At 36.0% G+C, this 24,514-nt stretch overlaps 1 protein-coding gene across 1 annotated transcript; it reads left to right on the top strand.

Annotated features, from left to right (window-relative positions):
• Positions 1-237: 237 nt before the first annotated feature.
• KRIT1 (KRIT1 ankyrin repeat containing) lies at positions 238-20,126 on the top strand. The gene is made up of 17 exons (XM_082499007.1): positions 238-338; positions 1,288-1,409; positions 1,847-2,006; positions 3,398-3,490; positions 4,006-4,135; positions 6,202-6,445; positions 6,734-6,849; positions 7,284-7,427; positions 8,491-8,647; positions 8,933-9,040; positions 10,693-10,849; positions 13,175-13,326; positions 13,989-14,155; positions 16,303-16,390; positions 18,096-18,302; positions 18,619-18,735; positions 19,527-20,126. The coding sequence occupies exons 2-17, from the start codon at positions 1,308-1,310 to the stop codon at positions 19,593-19,595; spliced, it is 2,211 nt and encodes a 736-aa protein (XP_082355133.1). The 5' UTR covers positions 238-338; positions 1,288-1,307; the 3' UTR covers positions 19,596-20,126.
• The last annotated feature ends 4,388 nt before the right edge of the window (positions 20,127-24,514 follow it).

The following is a 24,514-nucleotide window of genomic DNA, read 5'->3' as shown; positions in this document are numbered from 1 at the left end:
GCAGCATGCCTTTCCCAACTGCCCATGAGGGATGGTTGCTTCTTGTTTCTTTCAGAACATCCCAACGTAAGAATTCTCACAAGTCAGCATGTTGCTTATCTAATGTTTCTCAGTGCTACTGTAATGCAAATCAATAGATATTTCTATTCGGATATTACTGTTGAAGTACCACCATTAAATCATCTACCGAATGTATTTATCTTAACTGAAGGTGAAAATATGCATGCTGTTATTTATGTTGTGGGGTTTTTTTAATATGTTTTCAGGTAGTCTGATCCCAGGAAAAATACTGGATTAAGGGCATGGGAATCTGAAGACCTCCATTTCTCCTAGAAGAGGTGAAGAAGCTAGAAACAGTAATGCTAAAAATCTTTGTGGAGGGATTAATCTGTAAAAAGCATGTGCTTACTGATGGTATAGAATGAAAGGGGGTTCATTTGCAGATGAAGAAAACGATCATCTAGAAGGTGCTAATGGCCAGACGTTACCACCTTTCTCAAATCTGATATCTGAAGTGATTTAGCCTTAGGAGGTTTTCCCTATAATTTTCATAAAATGTTGTGATTATAGGAATTGTCACTTCGGGTTAAACAGAAGGGTAATCAAACTTTTAAATCTAAAAATCTCTCTCCACTTTTTGCAAAAACTGAAGACGTATTCCTTTCAGAAGCTCTGTGTTTGAGGGAATTATACACCAGTTTGCAGCCCCATCGGAGTGAAACTAAGTAAATGAATCCATGTTATAGTTTATTTTTATGAGCTTTGTTACTTGGGCTGTAGGCAAGACTGTGTTCTACTTCCAGGCACAGGGGAAGGAAAATCAGGTATTTTCTTGAAATCCCTGTGGAACTCATAGAAATGTAGTACTTTGTCATAGCACGTTTTATGAATTACAGTGCTTGTCACTTCAGAGTGCTTTTCTTTTTTAATTTTATATATTTTTCAGAGTCCTAGAATTCTTTGGCCTTTTGTCTGGCTTACAAAATGGGGAAGATAGTTGCAAAGTGGAAAAAAATATGCGTTATTTTTATTTTAAAAGTGGGTTAGAGAACAAGTTTATTAAATCTACAAGAGTATTAAGTCTATGTGATGGAGGATTTTCCCCTTTCATGAAAAGGAAGCAGAATTATATCAGCCATTGGTACTTCTCTAGCTGAAGAACAGTAAATGAATAATGCAAAGAATCACTGGATGTAATTACTGCATCCTGAAGTTTAGCATGCTGTTGGATTGTTTTTTTCTTTTTTTTAACGGAACCTTTATTTCCTGTTTATTCATTGTTTCCAGTGATAAAATAAGGAGGAGAGATGGGAAACCCAGAAAACATTGGAGATGCATATGTTGCTGTGATTCGTCCAAAAAATACTGCTAGCCTGAATTCTCGGGAGTATCGAGCTAAATCCTATGAAGTAAAACTATTTCTTTTATTTATTTATTTATTTAGAAAAATAAGTTATCATAAATATATAATAACACAGCAGAAGAGAAAATCTGACAATATGGTTGCTTAAATAATGTCTATGTATGTCATGTACTTGCTATGCATTGCCCCATCCTTGTGGTATTTGAACACTTTATGGTTTTGTAATATCTTTCTGTTTCATTTCATTTCAGGGCCTTTTGCCCTGTGGGCTGCTTTGTCTTGTGCAGCCTTGTCTTTTTCTCTTTAACCTTACTGTTATGGAGATCATTCTGACTTCGCCATCCTGCTGCTCCTCCACATTCAATGCTTCATGAATTTTGTTACTGCTTTTACAGTGGTACAATAAATACCAAAAAAAAAAGAAAAGTTCCACGCTTGTTTCAGTTGTGATTAAACTCCTTTGGTTTCATTATTGTTTGAAAGATTTTGTTGCTTGAAGTTCCCATTGAAGGCCAAAAGAAAAAAAGAAAGAAAGTTTTGCTGGAAACTAAACTGCAGGGAGGCACCGAGATAACCCAGGGCATCTTGGATTATGTATTAGAGGCCACCAAACCAATTTCACCAGCCAATCAGGGTATTAAAGGTAAAAAGATTTTAATCTGATTTATTGATAGCTCTGTAAAAATATGTTTTAAATTAAATGGGCATGGAAGGGTTGTACAGAAGTGTGAAATTAGTTTAAAAAAAGAAGGTATGTTTTGAGGCTCATAAAAAAAAAAAACCAAGCCAAGTGTACAGCTAAAACCTTTAATTTACCTTTGTTTCCCTTTACCTTCCAACTGTATTAAATGCTTACTAAAAGCACTTTATTAAGTGAAACTTTGCCTGTCTACTACTTCACCTCAAATTGAGATTTATAGCTAAACTTCTGGTAAACCAGATTGAAGTGGCTTTTTTATCCTTAATTTCAGCTAAAACTTGACTTGAACTTGTGAATTGATTGCTTCTAAAGTCTGTTTTAGAGTCATCATTGTTCAGTAGACAGTATCTACATGAAAATATTTCTGGCATAACTATTTCTTACAGATGTAATTTGATTAGTACATTTTCTTTTCCATTGTTGTTGCATAGTTGATCTAGCAAACAACCTCACACTTGTGCTGACAAAAATTTGTTCAGCCAGCATATTTCATTTTCAGATCGGTGTGAACTATACTGACTAAAGCACTTTTTTTTTGCTGTGTACCTCATCTCTGCTTTGTAAGTAAGGTTATACTGGGAAGGTTGTCAGTGCAGACAAGACAATGCGGTGCTAATAACTTAGAAAAGGAATAGCTTGGTGCATGGTAGAATGTTGAGGGTGGCAATAACTGGAGTTGGGTGGATTTAACAAATCTAGCTGAGCAGCAAACATAAAATAACATAATAGCATTAGTACATACTGAGGAATGCCTAGTGAAAGTGAAACCTGTCTGCTTCTTATGCAGTTCAGAGAGTTTTAAATTGACTCACAGAGGACCCAAGCATTAATGTGCATAGCTTAGTGCGGCCACTGCTAAAATATGCAGCTGAGGTCAGAAAAGCAAACAAAATGCTAAATTCTGTAAGGGTGGAAGGGAGGATAATATGGAAAATACTGTCATACAACTACATGAAAAAAGTGTTCACCCTTACATGGAATATAGCATGCAGCTACGCTTTCCCGTTTCAAAAAGAATCTTGTTTAACTTAACGTTTGGGCGTGAATGCTACAAAAATCAGGGATATAGGAAAGTTGCTATGAAAAAAGGGGTACAGTCATGTCATTTTTCGTGTTAATGGGTATATACATATTTATGTTCTTTATTTTTTCATATGTAGTCAGATTTTCTTAGCTTGCTCAGATTATAGCTCAGAATAATGATCATTTTTTCTTCCTAGAAATTAGGAAGATTGAGTCCAATAAGCTTTCAGATAGCCAACTCTAGACTGATTTTTTTGTTTTGATGGTTAATTAATTGTTGTTTGTTTTTTTTTTTTTTAATACTGTGCTAGGAAAGCGTGTAGTGTTAATGAAGAAGTTTCCTCTTGATGGAGAGAAGGCAGGCCAGGAGGCATCACTTTACATTGTTCCAACTGTTGTGAAAGGTAACGTTGAGTATAATTTCTGAAGTTGCACTCATTTTAGCAGAAGTTCAGTTGAGAGTTTATTAAAAAAATTTATGAATATACTATATGGCTTTTTCTGTATTTAAACATTAAAAAGTGCATTCAGGTGGAAACCTCTGAATACTTTAGAACTTGAAAAAGTTACTTAAAATTAAGGAAAAAATCTTGGGTTTAATGTATTGCCTTTGTTTCTGTAATGATAGCACATTTTTGGTTTAAGCTGTATTTGTTCACTCGATTATATTTCAAAACATATGCATTAACTTCTATAGTATTCACTGAATGCAAGTGTAAGTAAGACATCCTATTCAGTTCAGTGTTCTTTGAGAAGAATGCTTATTGAAGTCTGTAAACAGTTTTGTTTGAATAAGGAATGCTGAAAAAAGTCTTTAGAAGGCAAAGTAAATTGCTTGTCAGGAAAGTATTTTTTAAAAACGCCTGAAGTAAATGTCTGTGTGCTTTTGGGGAAACTTCAGAGTATGTTTCCTTTTTAGATAATACAAAATATGCATACAGTCCTGGATGCCCTGTGTTCTACTGTTTACAAGACATCATGAGAGTCTGCAGTGAATCCAGCACCCATTTTGCTACGCTTACTGCAAGAATGTTAATTGCCTTGGATAAGTAAGAAATACCATCAGTAAAAATACATTAAAATAGAAGTTAAGCAAGATGATTTGTAGATGTAGCACATCTTAATCACAAGAATGCTATAAAAACAAAGAAAATCATTGTGATACCGTGTTACTTTCTTCATGTTTATCAGATACTGAAACATTGAAAACAGATTTCTCAGTCTTTCTAAAGATCTTTTTGTAAACTCAAAAATGGTGTGCTTATCTAAATCAAGTGGCTTTTTGGAAGTTCTTGCTCACAGTGAACATTTTGCAAAATCATATAAGATACTAATGATTAATCTACAAGTGACATAAGTGCTATCGTTCAGAGTATTTGCCAGTGTAGTAAAAATATCCTGTTAATTGTATGCCATTAAGATTTGCATTTAAATTAAACTTCCCTTTAGAAAGGCAGTGCATCTTCCCCAACCACACAAACTTATTTGCAGTGGGGAATAAACTTTCAGAAAGTTGATTAGTTGTTTAGCCAGATTTATAGTAGTTTGAAAATTGAATACACAAGCAGTTTTTTGGTCTTTTCTACCCTTAACAAGGAAATACCAGATGTACTTATGTTATGGACTTATTTGCATTCATAAAGTTAGCTGAAACTCTTGGCTAACGTGAAAAATTGTAAGTTACAGGCTATTGCCTAAAAAGGTTCTGTGTGTAGGATTTTTACGGTTTATTTGTAGAGTCGTGATATTTCCATATGTCATGTTATTTGCTGCTTAATGAATGCCCCCAGACTCTGAGCTCTGCTTAAAATATGTTACAAGCCTTACAGTTGTAAGAGAAGCCTTTGAAGTATAATAGAAAATAGTTTATATTGATTATGTATGTAATCCAAAACAATACTTCTCAAAGATTCAAACTACCATAACTAATTTATCTACCAGCTGCTTAGGCAAAATGCCTGAAAATACCTCAGAGAGGAAAGAGGGTATTTATAGCACAATGACCACAATTTTACAGTCATCCTTCCCAGCAGGTCCATGAATAAGTGAAGGGAATATACAGCTTTTGCAGCACATGACAGCTTGGATCTGTGACTTAAAAATCCATGTTCTGCCATCCTACACATGGTTCTGGGACAGACAAGATCCAAGTGGTCTATCGGTGGATCTAGCTTTCCAAAGCATGTCCTTCTCTGTCTCATATATTTCCAGGCTAAATCACTGAATGGAATTTATTGTATTCCAGTAAAGTACATGTTTATCTCAAGCTTGTGAGAAAGTACACGCAGAAATCTAAATGCAAACCTGGCTTTAGACCCTTAGTTAAAATGTGCCCCGTTCTACGTAATACTAACATAATTTAGCAATTCAGTGAAAATATATTTATCCAAAAATTGAAATTAATAACTTGTCCTGAGCCCTGTGTTATATTGCATATGTGGCAGGAAAAAATGCAGCAGGTGTACAGTGCTGTCTTTCCCCAGTAGCTCAGAGTAACAGGGCTCTAAAGCCCTTCTGTACTGTCAGTACGAGTGCACTTAGAAGAGAATAACCTTCAGCACAACTTTGTGAAAAGGCAGGCGGTGGCCTATGTGAAAGAGACTTAGCAGTTTGGAAACTAGACCTTCTGGGTTCTTCTTCCTTTTCCCATCTCTCCCTAATGAAACACATGAGTTAGAAGTCTTAAGTCAGCACAGATATTGAGACTCAACCTTAAAAAACTGCTTTAAGTTTCAAAATTTGTATGTTGAGAGTAGTAATACTGATAAACTGAAAGTAAACAAAATAGTAACGTGTTGGTGTGGTTAAGTGTTTTGGTTATAACCAACGTTACTCTTACCTTAGCTTATAATTTCCTTTACTTTGAGAGTTTGCATCCGCAGGAAATGTGTTTGAGCAAATACATTGGCTTAACTATATTTGGTGAAAAAATTTCACGTTTGGGGATCAATTTAGTGCTATAACATTGGCTGTACCGATAATTAAGTTTTTTTTTTTAATTAAAATGTGTGATGATCATACATGCAACCGTTAATCAAACAGAGTAATGGACAGGCACAACCAAAATAGTCCTTTTCTACCTGAAAATTAATTACTTGCCCATTGTCTCCTGCAGGTGGTTGGATGAACGGCACACCCAGTCTCACTCCATCCCAGCTTTATTTAGACCATCTCCTCTTGAGAGAATTAAAACAAATGTAATAAACCCTGCCTATGCTATAGAACCTGGCCAAACAGAGAGCTCATTACATATGGGTTATACTGCCCTGGAAATAAAGAGTAAAATGCTGGCATTGGAGAAAGCAGATATGTGTATCTATAATCCTTTGTTTGGATCTGACCTTCAGTATACCAATAGGGTAAGAACTATACTTTCATTTTATATTTGTGGAACCCACATACATTTTCATTTTACAATTCATTCAATTATTTGATAAGAGTGTGTGCTTTATGTTTAATATAATCTGATTTCTTTATTGCACGCTTACTGCTAAATGATTTTCAAATCCTCACATTTGAACACTATTGTCTTTAGTTATAAAATGTTACTGTCATAACTTAAGAGAATACCCAGCCTGGATGGCGGATTGTTTAGCCATATCTCAGTAAGATATGTTTTCAGTTGTGTTTAAATTATGTCTTCACAGGTTGACAAAGTGGTAATAAATCCGTACTTTGGCCTTGGAGCTCCAGACTACTCAAAGATTCAGATTCCTAAAAGAGAAAAGTGGCAACGTAGCATGAGCAGTGTCACAGAGGACAAGTATTATGTTACATTCCTTTTTCGTTAACGGTTAATTTTGTTTTGTTATATTACAGTAGTACTTGGTAGACTTGGTCAGAATGAGATTCGTATGAACTTTAGGACTTTGATGTATAAATACGTATTTTAAAAAACCTCTATTTGAAATCTATAAGTACTGAAACACAGTAAGGGACAGATCAAGAAAGGTTTAAATTATAAACATTAGGGATGTATTTCTTAGCATAACGAATACAGTTGTGGCTTGGCTACTGCACGATGAAAATACTAGTTCTGTGAATACTGGCATATTTTAGATGCATGAGCTTCATTTTTATTCTTCCCGTAGATTTACAGTTAGTGCTAGGTTAGTAATTTAAGAAAAAGTTGATGTTCTCAACTATTGAAATATTTATGAATTGTGTTTTCCTCCTGTTTCCTCTTTTAATTCATAGGGAACACCAGTGGGTAGATGATTTCCCTCTTCACCGCAGTGCTTGCGAAGGCGACTCTGATTTACTAAGCCACCTTCTGGATAAAAAGTTTTCTGTTAATCAGTTAGATAGTGACCACTGGGCACCTATCCATTATGCATGCTGGTGAGTCAGATGAAAATAGTTTTGCCAATCAAATGCGTTCTTGCTATCATGATTCTTTAGCGCTAATAATTTCTGTAATTTATCATATAGACTCAAAAATGAGAAATAAAAAACCTCTAGACTTTTTATACTTTGACTCTAATATATGTTAGTGTTAACCTTCTGAAGATAAAGATTGTTTCAGGTTTTGAGATAATTTCAATCTGAATGGTTTCAGAGGAGACCAGGTGTGGAGATCGTATCATCAAACACTTATCTATTGCCTCTTGTATCTGTCCTGAAGTGTCTGTTCTAATTCCTGTTGGAGACACTGGGTCTAGTTTAGTGTGGTAACTTTTACCGTCTTTGTTGGTTAAAGGCTGTAAGTAGTTCTACAGCACAGTAATACCTGACCTGAGCATGTTTTGGTGATAGTCAAGCTTTGAGTGGGAAGCTGGACTAAGTGATCTATAGAGGTCAACTTGTCTGACTATAACATTGTTATGATTTAATCTGTAAGTGCTTGAGAGCTTTCCTCAGTTGTCTTAAAAATGCTTTTGTTTTCTCTTTATGCAAGTTAGACTTCTGTATATATAGTAGTGTTTGATGATATGAATAACATGAAAATCAAATTTAGATATTAAAAAAAAATCTGATCTGTTTGTCAGAAAGTTTGCATAAACAGTATACACAAGATTTACTAGTTATGAGCGCGAGTACTTGGAATCCATCTGCATGACAATCAGAAGCTTTACTTTGATTCTCACACAGATTTTTTTTTTTTTTTTCAGACAAGGCTGAACTCTGTTTTGCCATGACTGAATTGCTACAGCTACCCAAAATTAGCTAGTTTAAAGCAGGATTCAGTTTGTCTATAATTAATCCAACAAATGTTTACTACACCAAAGAAGTGCTGAACTGATACTAATTTCTACAAACTTATTAATACTCCATTGTCTTTGGTGTCATTTCAAAGCTAAAAACTCTTTAAGCATGGAAATACACTTTTCCATATTTAGGACTATCTGAAAAAAGATTTTATTTTACATTTGCTATGTCTGTTCTGCTTTAAACTGGTCTGCAGGTATGGAAAAGTTGAAGCCACTCGAATGCTATTGGAGAAAGGGAAATGCAATCCAAATCTTTTGAATGGCCAACTCAGCTCTCCTCTTCATTTTGCTGCTGGAGGTGGGCATGCTGAAATAGTACAAATTCTACTAAGTCATCCAGAAATTGACAGAGTAAGTTCTATTTGTGTATAGAAATAACAATTTTAGCAACAGTTTCTATTTTGTGTGTGTGAAATATTTTGTGTCCAGATCATAATGTGTAAACGCAATGATCCTGTTGAGAGATTACTAAAAATGGTTAAATAGTTTTCATTACCTCTACTTTTCCTGTTATATGTATCAATTAAATGTTTGAACCCTAGGATCAAGGATTTTAATTATCTCAAAAAATGCATAAATGTTTACCTGTCTCCAGTGAAAACAATGTATTATCAGTGTTCCTGTTTATGTTTGTAGCACATTACTGATCAACAAGGAAGATCTCCACTGAATGTCTGTGAAGAGAACAAACAAAATGAGTGGGAAGAAGCTGCAAAACTGCTGAAGGAAGCCATAAATAAACCTGTACGAGTTTATTTTCTAAGTAGTTTAAAGTTTATATTTAATTTACACATAAATTTGTAGAAGAGCTAGGCTCACTTATAGCTGTCATTGGAAATGTGCACTATACTGAAATTCTTGGTGTAAATATCGACAAACTGACATTTTGTCTCTAAATGTTTCTGTCTATATTTATTGCTCAAGAAATACATGTCAGATGTCAAATGATGTTTTGATTTACTTGTAGGAGCATCCTATCAGCTACCCATTTCATGTCTACTTGCTTTATGCATTGTCATCTTATATGTGGATAAAGAGGAGCATTCAGCTGGCTAAATGTAGGCTTCTACAAAATAGGCTTTACATCAGTGAAGGCTTCCTTAGCAGTCAGTGGAGATCTAGCCAAGATAGTAAACAAAATTTACGATGCAATTCCTGTCATTGTGAAGTAGATTTAAAATTAGCCAAATGAAATAAAACCACTTGTTTCTTTTCTTTGACTTCAGTTGCAATTTGTATCTCTGTAGGTAGGTGGCATTAAACCTGTCAGTTTTTCAAGATGTTTTAAATTATGTTCATTTCACCCTATATGAATGAATCTTCCAAAATAATTAATGAATTGACCTCCTTTATTTTAGTGATACTATTATGCAGTTGATCAAATGGCACATGTGCGTCTAATGGCTCTAAAAGACTAATGCACACATTTTAAGTAGATTTCACAGCGTAATAGGTGATACTATGTTGTTGCTTATTACCACTGAATTAATACATTAAAATTAAAAAAAAATTATAGAAGTTACTGCAATAGGAGTCACAGTGACTACTGCAGCAAAAATAGACTGATGTCTTCCATTCTAGCCTCATTTTCAGTCATTTGTCATTTTTCCAAGGCATTCATTTTTATTTTTCAGAATTTTTTAGGATTGATGTCTCACTTCTTGACGACTAAGTAGATTTAAAGAAGGGAAATAACAAATTCCTGCAACTTTTTATTTAAGCAGCTGAAACATTTAACCTGTTAGATAAAAACAAGAAGTTTAATTGATTTATGACTTGTGCATATATGCTTTAAGCACCTGATTTACATTTAAGTACGTCTTTCATGAGGCATACTCTGGGCCCATGTGCAATTCAGTGAAAGCTATGGGAGTTCTGAAGGGGAAAATGATTTATTTTTAGTAATATAGAAGTGCTACAAGATCTTAGTGAGATTATATTCATATTGTACTTGGGTCTGTGTAAAGGGTGGTGCTTCCCTCTGAAAAATAGGTATTTTTTTTTTTAATAGATTAATGAACAGAATAATTCATAACCTGCCAGTAATAGTGAGGTGGACATTTTAACGTACCCATAGGCAGTTGAGCCCAAATCCCTCAGAAAACTTTTAAATGCCTGCTTGCCTTTGAGTTCAATAGAAGTCCTCAAAATATCAGTAAGATCTTTCGTGGAGTTATTGTGGTATGAAGCACAGTATAAGAACTTGCATAGGACCTAAATAGTATGAGAATAATAGAGTAGTAGATAAATGGTAAATATGCGGGAGTTGTGCAATGTTCTTTTTCTCAACACTATGGATGTTGCTGAATTATGGTAAAATTGCTTTCCTCTTCAGAAGTACCAACAGAAACAATTTTAACAAGTTCTTTGTTTAATATGTTTAAATTTTTATGTAGTATGAAAAGGCACGAATTTATCGTATGGATGGGTCATATCGCTCTGTTGAGTTGAAACATGGAAACAATACTACTGTACAGCAGATAATGGAGGGGATGCGATTGTCTCAAGAAACGCAGCAGTACTTCACTATCTGGATCTGTTCTGAAAACCTCAGTAAGTAACAAGGAAGTTCGTTATACTTGAGAGTTCATCATAGTGGTTTTTTTTTATTTCTGCTTGTCTTTAGAAAAAAATAGCATTTTCTTAGGAAAACAGGAAATATGCTTTCTAACAGTTCTATATTAACGTATTTCTATCAGCTTGTAAAACCCATCCTTTAGGAATTAATTTGTATCTGGACTGTCTGTTAATACACTTTGCCCCGGCCAGAGACTGTGTAATCCCTGTAGGTCTCATTCTTTATATCTTATGTATAGGGAGTGAAACCATTTTTCTGTTTTTCAATTTTTTCTGTTGCCTCTGCTTAAGCTTTCCTCCAATAAATCAACTCCCACCCTTTACGGTCTGATGTCTCCAAACTTTGCTTTCAGAGATACAGAGAGCTTCTCTACTTACGCTATCATTTTGATACCCCCAGTAGGTCTGACCCTGTATCGCCGTGGCATCTAGAATGTATTTCATCTAGCAAGATGAGGCTAGTCCAGGTGGCCTTTCTCTTACAGGGTACCTTTACTGTCATAGTCCTTACTGCAAACTTATCTGATTTTAGTGGTATTTTGATTCCCAGAGTATCTGAAATTGGATGCATGTAGTTCTTTTTACCAATGTTTAATCTGTTTAAAACTGCTAATTAAAGTAAAGCAGATTAATGTTTTTTTATGAGGTCCTCTAATCATATGAACTTTCATGTATTTTGCACCAAAATTACTTTTGATAAACAAGTTTTCAGATATATTTAGTGGGAGGGAATTCTGATGCAAAATGTCATTATTACATTTGCTGTATTTTTTGGTATTTCTGATCTAAATAAAAAATATATTGTCATTGTAGTTTGAGATACGTAGCAAAAGATAAATAGAACTACAAAAGAGTCAATGATTGTGATTGCGTTTGTCAGAAAACACGCTAAACTACTGCTGCAACAAGATAACTATGGGACACATTATAATGGATTTACAAAGCGCAGTTCAGGTCTGGTACGATACTGTGTTGATAGTACCATTAACACAGAAGCCTTGCACTTAAAATTTTATTTGCTATTTTCAATCATCCACTAGAGTGGCATTGTCACTTTTTTTTTATTATCTATAAATATTGCAGGAAATATTTTCTTCATTCTTTTTTAATCTTTTTAATCTTTTTCTCTCAGTGTCATGCCATTTGCCGCGTGACTACTGTAACCCTCAGTTAAACGTAAATGTTAATGTCTGGAAGAAAAAGAAGTGTTTGAGTGTTGGATTCTTGCTGCTTGTGCCTTTTCTAAATATGTACGTCATGTTTTACTCAAATAATTGAAATATTACCCTTGAGTTTGAGGGGAAGAGCTCACTGATAGGTTGTTTTTTAAAAACACGTAATTCTATAGATATTTAGCCTAAGTGTGAAAATGAGTCAGCTTCTGATTTATGGCTTCAAACAACCAATGGACAAGTTTCATTATAAAATGCATTTCTTGCAGTTTGTGTACAACTGTAAAGACCATAGTTTTCTTGTTTGTAGTTTTTCTGTGTTTGAATGTAAGGTGGGTAAGTTGAGTGAACAGATTATTCTCAGTGAAAAGATGTTACACTGTAACATGTCCTTTGAAGTTTTTCATATAACATGAAATGTCACAACGTAAAAGCCAGAGCAGCGAGGACGAGGCAGATAACAGCCTTCTTGTTCCTCCCTACTAGAAAACAGCCAAGCAATAATCACGAGGGCATGAAGGGTAATGAATGAGCATAACTGAAGGTATGGACTCTAGTACATAGTAGGGCCGTAGTTGAAAGCTCTGTATTAATGTCTCAGCTCTCACATAAACAGGAGAATGTGACTTTAGCCTGTTAAGAATCAAGACGTTTTACAGATTAAAAAAATAATGTCTGTTCTGAAAAGATTATGGTTTATATATATACAAAAATGGCAAATACACTTATAAGCTATATGGGTGTTTTTCTCTCAGAAATAAGATTATTTGACTTTTTATTTCTCCCATAGTATTTGAGACAACAGTCTGTAATGTTTTATTACTGTGGTTTTAAGGTCTGTCTTGGTATTCTATTAAATTTTTAAATACCACTTCACTCTTGAGAAGCTGAAAATAACAAAGGTTCATTACTAGTGCATTTAGTGAATATTGCTGAGAGTTTTGTCAATAAATCCATATTTTCAAAACCTTTTATATATAGCAGTTTAGAAAACAGGGAAAAATGTTTGTTAATGAATCAGTTTCATACTCTCGTTTTGATGAAGCATCTAATCATAAACGTGTGTGTGTGCGCGTGCTGGGTTATTCTGTTTGTTTATTTATAAAAAAAACCAACTGTTTTTTTTCAGGCCTCCAGCTGAAGCCATATCATAAGCCTTTGCAACATATTCGAGATTGGCCTGAAATATTCACTGAACTGACAAACTTGGATCCTCAAAGGGAAACTTCACAGCTTTTCCTGAGAAGAGATGTGAGACTTCCACTGGAAATCGAAAAAAAGGTCTGCACTTGGAAGTGACAGCATGAAATCATGGTCAGAGTTAGAACACTTTGACCATCAACGCTCAGTGTGTTTAATGACTGTAGTAATTTCCAAACTTATTTAAAGCAGACCACTCCTCTCCTTTTCTGTAATAGTTTAAGTCTTCAGGTTCCTCCTTCCCTCTTGCCTACCTTCCCTCTCTCTCTTCTCTCTTTCTTTCTCAGCTTCCCAGCTGTCTGGTTTATTGTAAGTCTGTGTGCCTCAGTCTCTATCTGAATGTCATACAGCTAAAACCGACCTGCCCCATTTTCTTTCTCTTCCTTCTGCTGTGATTTTTCAGATATTTAAGTGGTCAATTTCAATGGGATTATTCAAACATATTATTCAAAATGGATTCACGGGTAAAAAAAAACCCACAGATGTCAGTATTTCTGTGAACCTTTTGATTGGGCATGGTATGCTAGTCACCTTTAATTTGTAAATGTGTTAGATCAGTGAAGTGTTGAATTAAGTAAATGAAAATATGTCATTTTTTCTATTACAAAGCATTACTAAAATGTACACTTCAGTCAGGATCACACCTTTGTCTTCTGTCTCTGAATGGGTGAGAAATTGTATTTATAGTTTCTAATGTGATTTTCTTTTACAAAGAAATCATATTATTTAAATCTTTTCAACAGATTGAGGATCCATTGGCTATTCTTATTCTTTTTGATGAAGCCAGATATAATTTACTGAAAGGTTTCTATACATCACCTGATGCCAAGCTGATCACACTGGCAAGTCTGCTTCTACAGATAGTCTATGGAAATTATGAGAGCAAGAAACATAAACAGGGCTTTCTAAAGTAAGTATGTGTGTTTTAAAACTAAAAATTATGGCTTTAGGCTATGTATTTTTAGATACCACTTACTATAGAACTCTCAAATTTTAAGTATGACATATTTATTATTTTTATCCACCACTGAGCTCTAGTTCAGAGTAATCGCATAACCCTCATAGCATTAAAAGAAGCTGGACATGGAGTCTGAAAAATATATTAATCTTAATTATTGCAGTCCCAGGCAGAGAGATGGAGGTTCTGTATTCTGTAAGTCTATACTGAGATTAATACCAAAATGAGTAACAGTATTCATGTGAATGAAGGGGTTTGACTGAGACTTTGGACAATGCTGAAGAAACCTCTTACTATGTCCAGTTAGACCAACTTCTGGCATTGGCTATCCTCCCTCCTTGAAAGGGACAGACAATGCAGAGATAGTATTTCTGTTCTCTCATTTGTATGTGAACTGCTATACTAAATTGGTCAGAAACAGAGCACCAGTAGGGCTCTGCCAGATGGTGCTTTTCTCTTCCCTTCTCTCTGCTTGCCAGTACAATAGTAGCTGAGCTGTTCTGGGTTATGGCTTTTTCCTCCCATGTGCATTTCTACAGCAGTATCTGAGCACATCAGGATTCCAGTTCTCTACTGCGTGTGCACCTTCGCTCCACCCCCTATGATCTTCACCTCAATTCATTCATGTCACAGCAGCTGTGCTATTCTGGAATGCTACTATACTTCTTATCTCCTCTCATTCACATCATTAACTGAGCTGTCTTGGCTTGCTTTTTTTGGTTGTATTCTCCACCATCAGTAAATCGGGGTGCATTTTCTGCTACACTTAACGCTGATGTAAGTGTGGGCTGCCTCTGAAAGGGCTGGCTGTACTGACTGCAATTGTTCATTCATTTCTCTTCCTTCTGTTAGGTGCAGAGACTGTACCATCACAGAGTAAGCTAGGTGAAAGAGCTCACTGACTGGAAAACTTTTCGGTGGGCTGTTCAGTAGGTTCAGCTGTTAACCCATCTTGGCCTCCAGTTACACAGATCGAGCATGAGGAGAACTGGGTTTAAGTGAGACTGCCTGCCTGCAGGAGTGTGCAGTTAAACACAGCTGGGTGTAATACGAAACTAGCCCCTGCTGAATCCCAGCAGCTGCGCGGTGGTGTTCCTTTCCACGCTAAGGCAAATCAGCAATGTGGTTATGAGTTGATCCTGCTCAATGGAAGTGTTTGGCTGTAGGCAGGACTACTTGGAAGGACAGTTTAGGCCAGATAAAGAGCCTCGTGGGCATTTGGGCATGCTTTCCATCCATATTCAAATGAAGATATTGGAAAATATCTTCACTTGTTCTTCTTCAGACAGACCAAGAGATGTATATTCTGATTTTTTTTTTTGTGGTTGACACAAATGTTTATTAAAAGACTGATCACTTCAAAAATATATCCAGGCTATTGTTTGTATGAGAGTTTCCTTGACCTTAAAGATCTGAATGCATTGTCCTGTGTAGGGTTTTTGCTTAGTAGGTGATACGTGCAGATACTGACAAATACAGTTTAAAAATTACTAAATAGATTGCATCACTAGGTTTTTGAGACTGTCATAATTGTGCATAAAAGCAAACTAGCAAAGGCTTCCTTTTAGTGTTTTTTGTTTTCTGTTTTGGGGTTTTTTTTAAAAGGTACTTTATATAAATAGCTTCACTTCCATGTCATGTAATGTATAAGTTTCATGTGGAAGTTAATTGGGCCAAGTCCTTGGTGGTGCTGAATACAGCAGTGAAGGTAAGATTATCTATAAGGTGTCATCTTTCCTGAGTATGTGACATTCTGGTGTAAATGGCTGTTCATATATAATTTTGGTTTCCAAATTGGAATTCGCCATACTGGTCTGTAATCAAGTAAGAGTTGTGTGCTCTGCTGCTAGCATTTCCTCTCCCCGCTGTGTCCGCGATGCATGACACAGTGTTTAACACAAAGCTGGATCTCCATTAACTGAGAATTACCCTATATCTTAGGAAGCCTTAGCTTACATTTCAGGAAAGCTTATCATTGATGAGACAAGATAGAGTTAGCTCATTATGTGACTTGAAGATACAAATTGGCAGACATTGTTCTTTCTCCTTACTTTGTTTAGCAAAGACAAACTTTTTTTTCTGCTTTGTTTTTCTCTTAGTGAAGAAAATCTTAAATCTATAGTACCAATCACTAAACTAAAAAGTAAAGCTCCTCATTGGACAAACAGGATACTTCATGAATACAAGGTGAGATAAATAATAGAATAATAGAAAATCCTGTCTTAATTTTTTTTTTACTCTGGTTCTCAGTTAATTAACAAAAATACTGGTATAGAAAGCCAGAAATGTGTATGTTCTGAATTTTTGGGATGGGTTGGTGGAATGCTGTTTTTCTTGTACAGTTACAATTGATCTGTTTGCTAGAAGTAAATATAACTCATCTGTTCATTTATCTTCAGTGTTAACTGTGTATTGAGGATACTGCTAATTCAGGCATACATGTTAAAACATCTACTCTGGCTTATATTTTCACATCTGCTTGTAGCGATAGATCCACAAAGTCCTTTTTGCCACTGCAACTTCTATGTTAGGGATCTGATAGCACTGCTGATGTGTGCGTGTGTGCACACGCAAACTTGTTTGACTAGAGTAGTCAATTGAGCAAAAAATTTAAATGTGGACTTGAGCTGCTTCTGCAAAAGACAACTAACTTGGGGCTGTGGATTCCAAACAGGGTCAGAGGCACCTGAAGATTAAATTTGTGAACCTCAAAAAATGGAAAAAGTGAGGTGTGTCAGAGGGAGAACTATACCAACTGACAGGCATCATTAAAGGTAGCTGCCAGGAAACACTGCGGAGGCACCCAGGGAATGTTTTCAGGCCTTGCCCCTCTTTTGAGATGAGGTTATTCAATCATAAACTTTCTCTTGGTGCCTACACCTTTTTTTTGTCAGAAACCAGCAGATCATTCCTATTCTTTGTAAGACAGTTGAAGTAGGGGATGATGGTGGTCTTTCTAAGACTATGGTATAACAGAGGGCATAACAAAGTAGTCTCTACTCTTTCTTGCATCAGATAATATGTAAGAATGAGCATATCTTTCTTGACTTCTGCTCTTAGGCCATCATTTCAGGGTATGAGGGAAGGGGAAAGGAGTTGCAATCTCTTGTTCCAAAGATAATCATGTATTTTACATTTTAAAAATGTCAGTGTAGAATTCAGATAAGCTGTAAAGCAGAGCGTGAATCCAAAGAGGTTGGTCCCATCCACCACGCCCACAGTCATGACCCCCTAACTTGTGTTCTCTCTCGTGCCTGTGCCTTCTCATCTCGTGTGTGGCCCAGCCAAGTTTTTTCTTCATTAGGGTACTTTACATCAGTCTGTTTTGAGGCGGGAGCGCTCTAGCGATCCTTTGTTGTGACTGTTTCACTCTACTGAAGAGGAGAAACAGAAGCCTGTCTCATTCTGAATGAAGGCTCCACTAAAGAAAAGAAATCCTCACCGCTATTTTGCTTAGAAAAGAAAAAAAATTCAATTTTTTTGGGGGGGTACTTGTTCATCTTACCGTGCCTGACTGGATTGGACCCCTTAAAGGAGGAATGCTTAGTTTTAAGGATTGTGTTGCATTTAGTGTCAGATGGGTGCATAGCTGCTTATCCGTGATGAGTCTGATGTACTTCTGAGAGGCAAAATTGTGGGGCCCTGCAGAGAGAGGTTAGGTGTCTGTGGCTCAGATTTGAGGCTCATATGTACACCTGCTTCCTACCTCAGTCTCTTTTGGCATCTGAGCCTTTCTGTGGCTCTAGAGTTTAATTTAGATGTACAAAATGGTTGCTGTGAAAGCACTTTGGGAACATTCCTTTAGTGGGAACTCCACTAAATAATGGATTTTCTTCAAATAACCACAACTATTTGGGAAGACTTGTTGATTGCCACTGTTCTTTATTTCTAGAATCTCAGCACCAGTGAAGGTGTAAGTAAAGAGATGCATCATCTTCAGCGCATGTTCTTGCAGAATTGCTGGGAAATTCCTACTTATGGAGCAGCTTTTTTCACAGGACAGATATTCACCAAAGCAAGTTCAAGTAGCCATAAAGTCATTAAAGTGTATGTAGGAGTAAATGTAAAAGGGCTGCACCTCCTCAACATGGAAACAAAGGTCAGCTTAAGTGAACTGCCAATGATAAACTGCTAAGCTTAATTCTGTTCTCTTAGATTCTTTGTGCTAGTAGTCATTTCACATCTGACTCTTTGGTTAAACTTGACTGTGAAGATTTCCAAGATTTTGTAAGATCTTTATAAGGCGCTATTAATAGAAAGCCCTGTATTTTTCCACATGACTACTTTATAAGCTACAACTAGATTGTGGAACATACTGTTTTAAGTCAGAGTCCTGTCTAAGTGAACTAAGGAAAGTTCAATTTGTAAGTATGGAGAATATTTTCTGAATGACAGTTTCCTACATTTCATTGTAGGCTTTACTCCTCAGCCTAAAATATGGTTGTTTTATGTGGCAGTTGGGAGATGGAGATACATGTTTTCAAATCCACAGTCTGGAAAACAAAATGAGCTTTATTGTGCATACTAAACAGGTAAGCATTGTCATTTTTCATCCTTAATGTTCAGTTATTTTCTTCTAGACTAGATAGATGCCTCTTCTGTCTTGAGATTGAGCAACCTTGTACAGTGTAAAAGAAGTCAAAGCCAAGCCCCCACACAAATGGTCTTAAAACTTCCTTTTTAATATTTCAGAATGTTTGCTTGTTCTCCTGGCATGTGAAACCTTTAGGGTTCAAAATACATAAAATGCATCTGTAATCATTAGGGTAAACTTTTTTTTTAATTGAAAAAAATTAATTTGTTGTATGTGCTCAGTCCCTCAGACTCTAAAGGTAATTCCAAATATGATGAGAATCATAGGGTTGGAGCTGGTAACTTTACTGTCAAAGCAAAGCGAAGTTTGAGATTGGATAAAATTGAGGATCTGTAAAGGCAGTGTTATAAAGCAACTCCACTGCAGTTGCTACCAACAACTTTTGGTAGTGTTTGTGGATGTCTGATGGAAAATGCTTGTTTTACCCGTAGTCTGCATCAGTGGTAATATGCCACATTAAAATGTGTTGAGAAAAAATTACAGGTTTGAGTATCTTGCATACTTTGTCAGTAGTTGCTTTTGATTCTTATATATTAAGGTGGTTATAGGGTAAGTGTTTGAATATTTTGAAAAACACTTTCTGATATCTGAGAAAAATCTAGGTTTTATTTTCCGTATTTCTACAATGATGCACTAACTTATTGGTTTTATCTACTTGCATTTGTCATATACTTAATTGTGCCGTAGTTCTGAAATGCTGATAGAATTTAATTGTATACCTTTATATAGGCAGGTCTCGTTGTAAAACTTCTGATGAAATTAAATGGCCAGTTAATGCCAAGTGAAAGAAATGAATGATGGAAAAGAACAATAGTAACAAAACAGCATCTTACGGCTAAGCAAAAACCAACTTATTTCTCATAGTAACAGAAGACTTCCATGTATGTGAATTTTACACAATAGAAAAGTCAATTTGTATAGTTTTTTACCTTTGTACAGAAGCTGCATGGTTTATTTTTTTAAAAAAACTACATGATATATCTCTTATTTTTATAAATACTTTCGTGTTTCATATATAAGCTATTGTAGGGCTTAAGCTTAACCAATAAAGCTAATGAAATGTAAATGGTTTACTGAGTTGGACGAGCATGAATCAAGTAAGGCTTTTGTTCCCAGAGGACTATGGGACTACCAATGCCATTAAGCAAGTCTCAGTTAACCTATTTACCTTTCATGTCATTCTGTGGAACATCAAGGAGGTTGTATATGTTACAGTATTTTGTAGATACACTTTATTTTTAAGATACTGTTGATAAGTATGCTTAAAAGACCAGTTAGACCTTTGAGCAACTACTTTTGATAAACTCGTTTTCTGACAAATGTTGTAGCTGGCTTTATTTTTACTCTTAACCTTCTCATACTATGTATTCATATTTATTCTAAAATATTGCATGAGGATGTCAAAAGGGAAATACTTTTAAGTCATTCAGAAGCCATATTAAATGTTTAGCATGCTTGTTTTTTAAAAAAATGGATTTTTACTTTTGCTGTGCAATATAAAACATGTATATGGAGGAGAGGGAGATACAGATTTACAAGTGAACCTTACTCAGAGGACTTCAGAAAGTTTAATAAATCTTACCCTGGATTGCAACACATCTGCAATAATGAAAACTCATAGAGGAGGTACTAAGTTATTTCTGTTAAACTAATTTTCCTGCTCATTACTTACTTCGGTTTCTTGAGGCTACGAGTAGTGCAGGATGCAGGAATGAAGATTTATAATGTAAGGAAGCCAGATACGGTTTATAAGCATTCTGCCTGCTCTTTGCAGAGTCAGGATTGGGTCTCAACAAGTTGGGTTCCAAATGTAAGGTGGGACCCTATGCAGTCTGAAACATATCCTTGTATGTTAAAATAGTATCCATAACACAAATCTTTGAAATTTCTGGTTGTATTTCAGGGTTTTAAGTGCACTTGACTCTTTCTTCCGTGTAAACTGCATGCTAAAACAGTGTGCAATATTTTGTAAAAAAGTTTTAAAAAAAAATTAGCACTTGCCTCTAAGTTTTCAAATAAAAGAGGAAATGAATGTTAGGAACTGCTGTTGTGTAGTAACTTCACTCATGCCTTACTACTAGTAAGTGCAGTTTAAGAAATTAAACTAGCAAGCAGTTAAAAAAAGTGAACAGGAGACTTTTGTATTTTGTAATCTTAGCGAGCTATACTTTTCTACTTAAACTTCTCTGGCATAAATAACAGTAAATTTTCATGGATTGTTATATTTTAAGGTAAGTAATGCAACAGTCAGGTCCTTCATAGCGCATCCTTGCTATCATTTGGCACTGGTATCAGAAATACACTTCTCTACATAGCACTTTGTTAGAAAACTAGAGGAAAAATGTTAAAATGTGTGTCAGTTGCATATTTAACAATAGTATTAATATGCCTTATTGCTGTATAGTTCTTTTTGCTAAACTCTTTATTTATTACTACCTAATAAATTGTTTGCAACTAGTCATGTTTGTTGTTTTTATTACTGCAGCCAGCATGAAAGTGCCATCAGATGTCTTGCCAAGCAGGTGTTATTTCCAAAAAGCAGTATTTTGTAACAGGCTCATCTTTGCAAGGTATGTAGGAAGATCATCAGAGAGGATCATAGGGAGGGTCCCATGGTGACTACAAATTAAGGTAGTGAATCTCAGAAACCACTCAGAAATTGATCAGGAAAACTGGAAACTGTTAGTCATGGCAAACCAGAAGTTTGCAGACGTGTGTCAGTGGAGTTGTTAAGTAGTGAGAGCCTGGCTACGCAGTCCTAACAGGCTTCTGGCACCTGGGTATGTCAGAGTTCCCACTGTGCTGCTGTGACAAGGAAGGTGCGTACAATCCTTTCATCTAAAAGTGGGGAAATGAAAAACAGACAGAAATCCCACACTGTAGAGACGGACCCTCCTATCTGTACCAAACACAAAAAAAAAAAGGAAAACAAGCTTCAAGTCTGAAAATTATGCCTTTGTAAGCAAGAGATACTCAGCTCAACTCTTAAAGCTTATATAACAAGCACTTTTTAAAAAAGTGAGTAACTGTGTAGCTGATGAAGCAAAGATTTAAGAGCAGCTAGCTCTCAACTAGGCCAGCTAGGCAGCATAAAGCAAAACAGCAACTGAAAACTTAAAACTGTGAAAAAGGCACGATTTTATCAAGTGGATTAATTAATCATGAGACTAGCATGCTGACCTGAGAGGACTGTTTACCTCTAAGTGCGGGCCTTGCCTCGGGTGAAGAGTGGACCCACCTAGTATTGGGTGCCTTTTGCCATGATGAAGCAAACCTACGTATTTGAGGTTAGCGACCACGCCGCCAGCACCAGCATTTGGTGCCGAGATGTGGTACCAGCCTCCTTTCCCATCCTGGCCGGGAGCTGTTTGAGTTCAGGGGCTGCTTCCGTCTTTGGCATGGGGAAGGCAGCGGCTTGTCTGGGAGGAAGGCCTTGGTCCTGAGAGAACCCCTCATGCAGCCCAGGTGTCACCAAAGCAGCAGCAGGAGGACAGGGAAAAGTTACTGTAGAAAGGCAGGGGTTTCCCTACCGTTGTTAGCTTGCAGCCAGATATGCTTCAGAAAATGGGCTGTTACTGAAAAAATGCAGGTACAGGCTCAACAGAAACAATGCACGTGGTTTGGAAAGGTCCCGCTTGACCTTTAAGCTTTTTTATTGTATGAAGTAAGAATATTATAATAATTTTGTACAACTTTACCCCATCAGCAGAAAGGCTTATATGAAAGGACCCATGAAACAATGTAGATCTATTTGAGGGACTCATGTTTGAAGACTTATAAGTGAGATTGTATAAATCTGCCTATAAGGGAGAGGAAGAGACCAGCTAATACCTTTGGTTTGTCAACTGGCAAACAAGTGAAGTTGGGATAATGCTGTTGATGATGATACATTGCTAGTAGCAGGAGAACAAAAATTTAACGTGGTAAATTAAAGTTTAAAGCAGGAAGAACATACAAAACAGAGCGCTGGAGAACTGCGGAATGTCAGGTAAGCTGAGCAGTGTCTGTTGTCAAGCAACAGATCACACATTTCTGATGTATGTTTTGTGATCTGTAGTCTATTGTCTCAAAAAACAAGGTACTAAAGTGGCAAGCACTGCAGTAAAATCCCTTTTTTGGGGTGAACAGAGAAGTGGGAGAGTTCACAAATGCGGAAGAAGTCTAGATTTTTATCAAGATGTCTTACAAATGCTAGCTCAGGCTATTAATGTTAAAAGGCATTATTCCATGTAGGTTTCACACTTATAGTTTGAGTTCTTAAAAAATACTGGTAAGAATCAATTCACAACCCAGAAAAAGGAACATTGTCTCTGGAGAAAAAAGATGAAATTCCAAGTCATCTAAATACAAAAAGACTAAACAAAAGCTTTCATGAGACTCTAATTAATGATGCCAGGAAAGACCCATTACATTCATCAGAGAGTCCTAAAGTAGCCGACCTAACTATGAAAAGTTTGAGTGGTATTTCACATGAAGTTCCTAAAGCAGCGGGCAATGAGGAGAGCGGTAAAATGACTGAAAATAGATCAAGAAGTGATTTACCTGGAAAAAAGGTACGAATGTGAATTCTCAGCTGAGATAAATGCTGCCACAATGCCTTGAGGTGTCTGAAACAGGTGTGAGAAAACACACGCTACTTGCATCAGCCAAAAAGGATACCGGAGAACTAAACCAAATCCTTTCAGAAGCTGTCAACGGAGGTGCCAGACCAGACATATTACCGTTAGCAGTGAATCCTGAAAGCGATGAAAATGAATCAACACCTATGTTACCTGAAGAAAAAGATGAGAATTTCAAACTTAGACCAAATCATAAAGGACTCAGGGAACATGTTTCTGCTTGCTTTTGAAAACAAAAATTTAAAATATTTTCTCTTAGACAACAATGAAATAAAAACACTGCATTCAAACACAGGTAATCTGACTAATCTAGAAATCCTGTTACTTGAAAGAAACAGACTGACACTGTTGCCACCAGAAATATTATTACTTCATCAACTGACAGTACTGAATGTCAGTCACAACCAGTTATCATGTCTTCCTAAAGAATTGTCAAAGCTTGTAAATACTAGTACTAGTAGGAATGTAAGTATTTTCCATCCCAATGGATATCAAGAGACAAAACGACTAGCTGGAATTTGGTAGATGAGCCTGCCTCCAAGATTCCTCTCTGTGAAATGAACAAATCCTTCCAACTTGTGTCACACTTCTTAAAATTAGTTGGCCATTAAAGTTTCACTAATTCAAACAAGAAAAGCTGTATTCGATCCCTGATTTCTTATGGCAAAGAAAATCGCTTCACATTTCTAAAATTCAAAGGTTTTTTTTTTTTTAATACTAAAGAACAGAGCAAAAGAATATCCTGATGAGTTAGGCATTTAAATATCTCTTTTCACCAGAATTTGCAAAATCAGTATTTCACACCTGATTTCAGAAAAGGCTGATATTTCTTTATATGATTTCAAATGTGGTTATGATCCTTTCCAAGCGCTGGCTTTCTTCAGGAGCAAAATGTGATCTTATGTCCATTTATCAGAAAGCTGTAGCTCTAGTTTCCACAATAATTGAACAATTTGAAGTTCCAAGGCAGAAAATAAAAGTTAGACCAAAGTAAGAACAGAACCAAAAAGAAGAAAATTGCATGTTTTAGTTCCTTGTGGCGGCAGAAACAGTGTTCTGAGAGGGTAAAATTTTTCATTAATGATAACAAGGACCAAA

Source organism: Vanellus vanellus (assembly GCF_965231255.1).
Source record: "Vanellus vanellus genome assembly, chromosome: 2".
Taxonomy (NCBI): Eukaryota; Metazoa; Chordata; class Aves; order Charadriiformes; family Charadriidae; genus Vanellus; species Vanellus vanellus.
Note: the sequence above shows the minus strand (reverse complement) of the source record. Positions and strands in the feature narration are given on the sequence as shown.

What these genes read in the sequence shown, in the direction of transcription:
- KRIT1 (XM_082499007.1), top strand. Translation starts at nt 1,308, where the DNA reads ATGGGAAACCCAGAAAACATTGGAGATGCATATGTTGCTGTGATTCGT. An exon ending in CCTATCCATTATGCATGCTG is followed by an intron (nt 7,428 to 8,490) that starts GTGAGTCAGATG and finishes ACTGGTCTGCAG; the next exon opens with GTATGGAAAAGTTGAAGCCA. An exon ending in TTATTGTGCATACTAAACAG is followed by an intron (nt 18,736 to 19,526) that starts GTAAGCATTGTC and finishes ACCTTTATATAG; the next exon opens with GCAGGTCTCGTTGTAAAACT.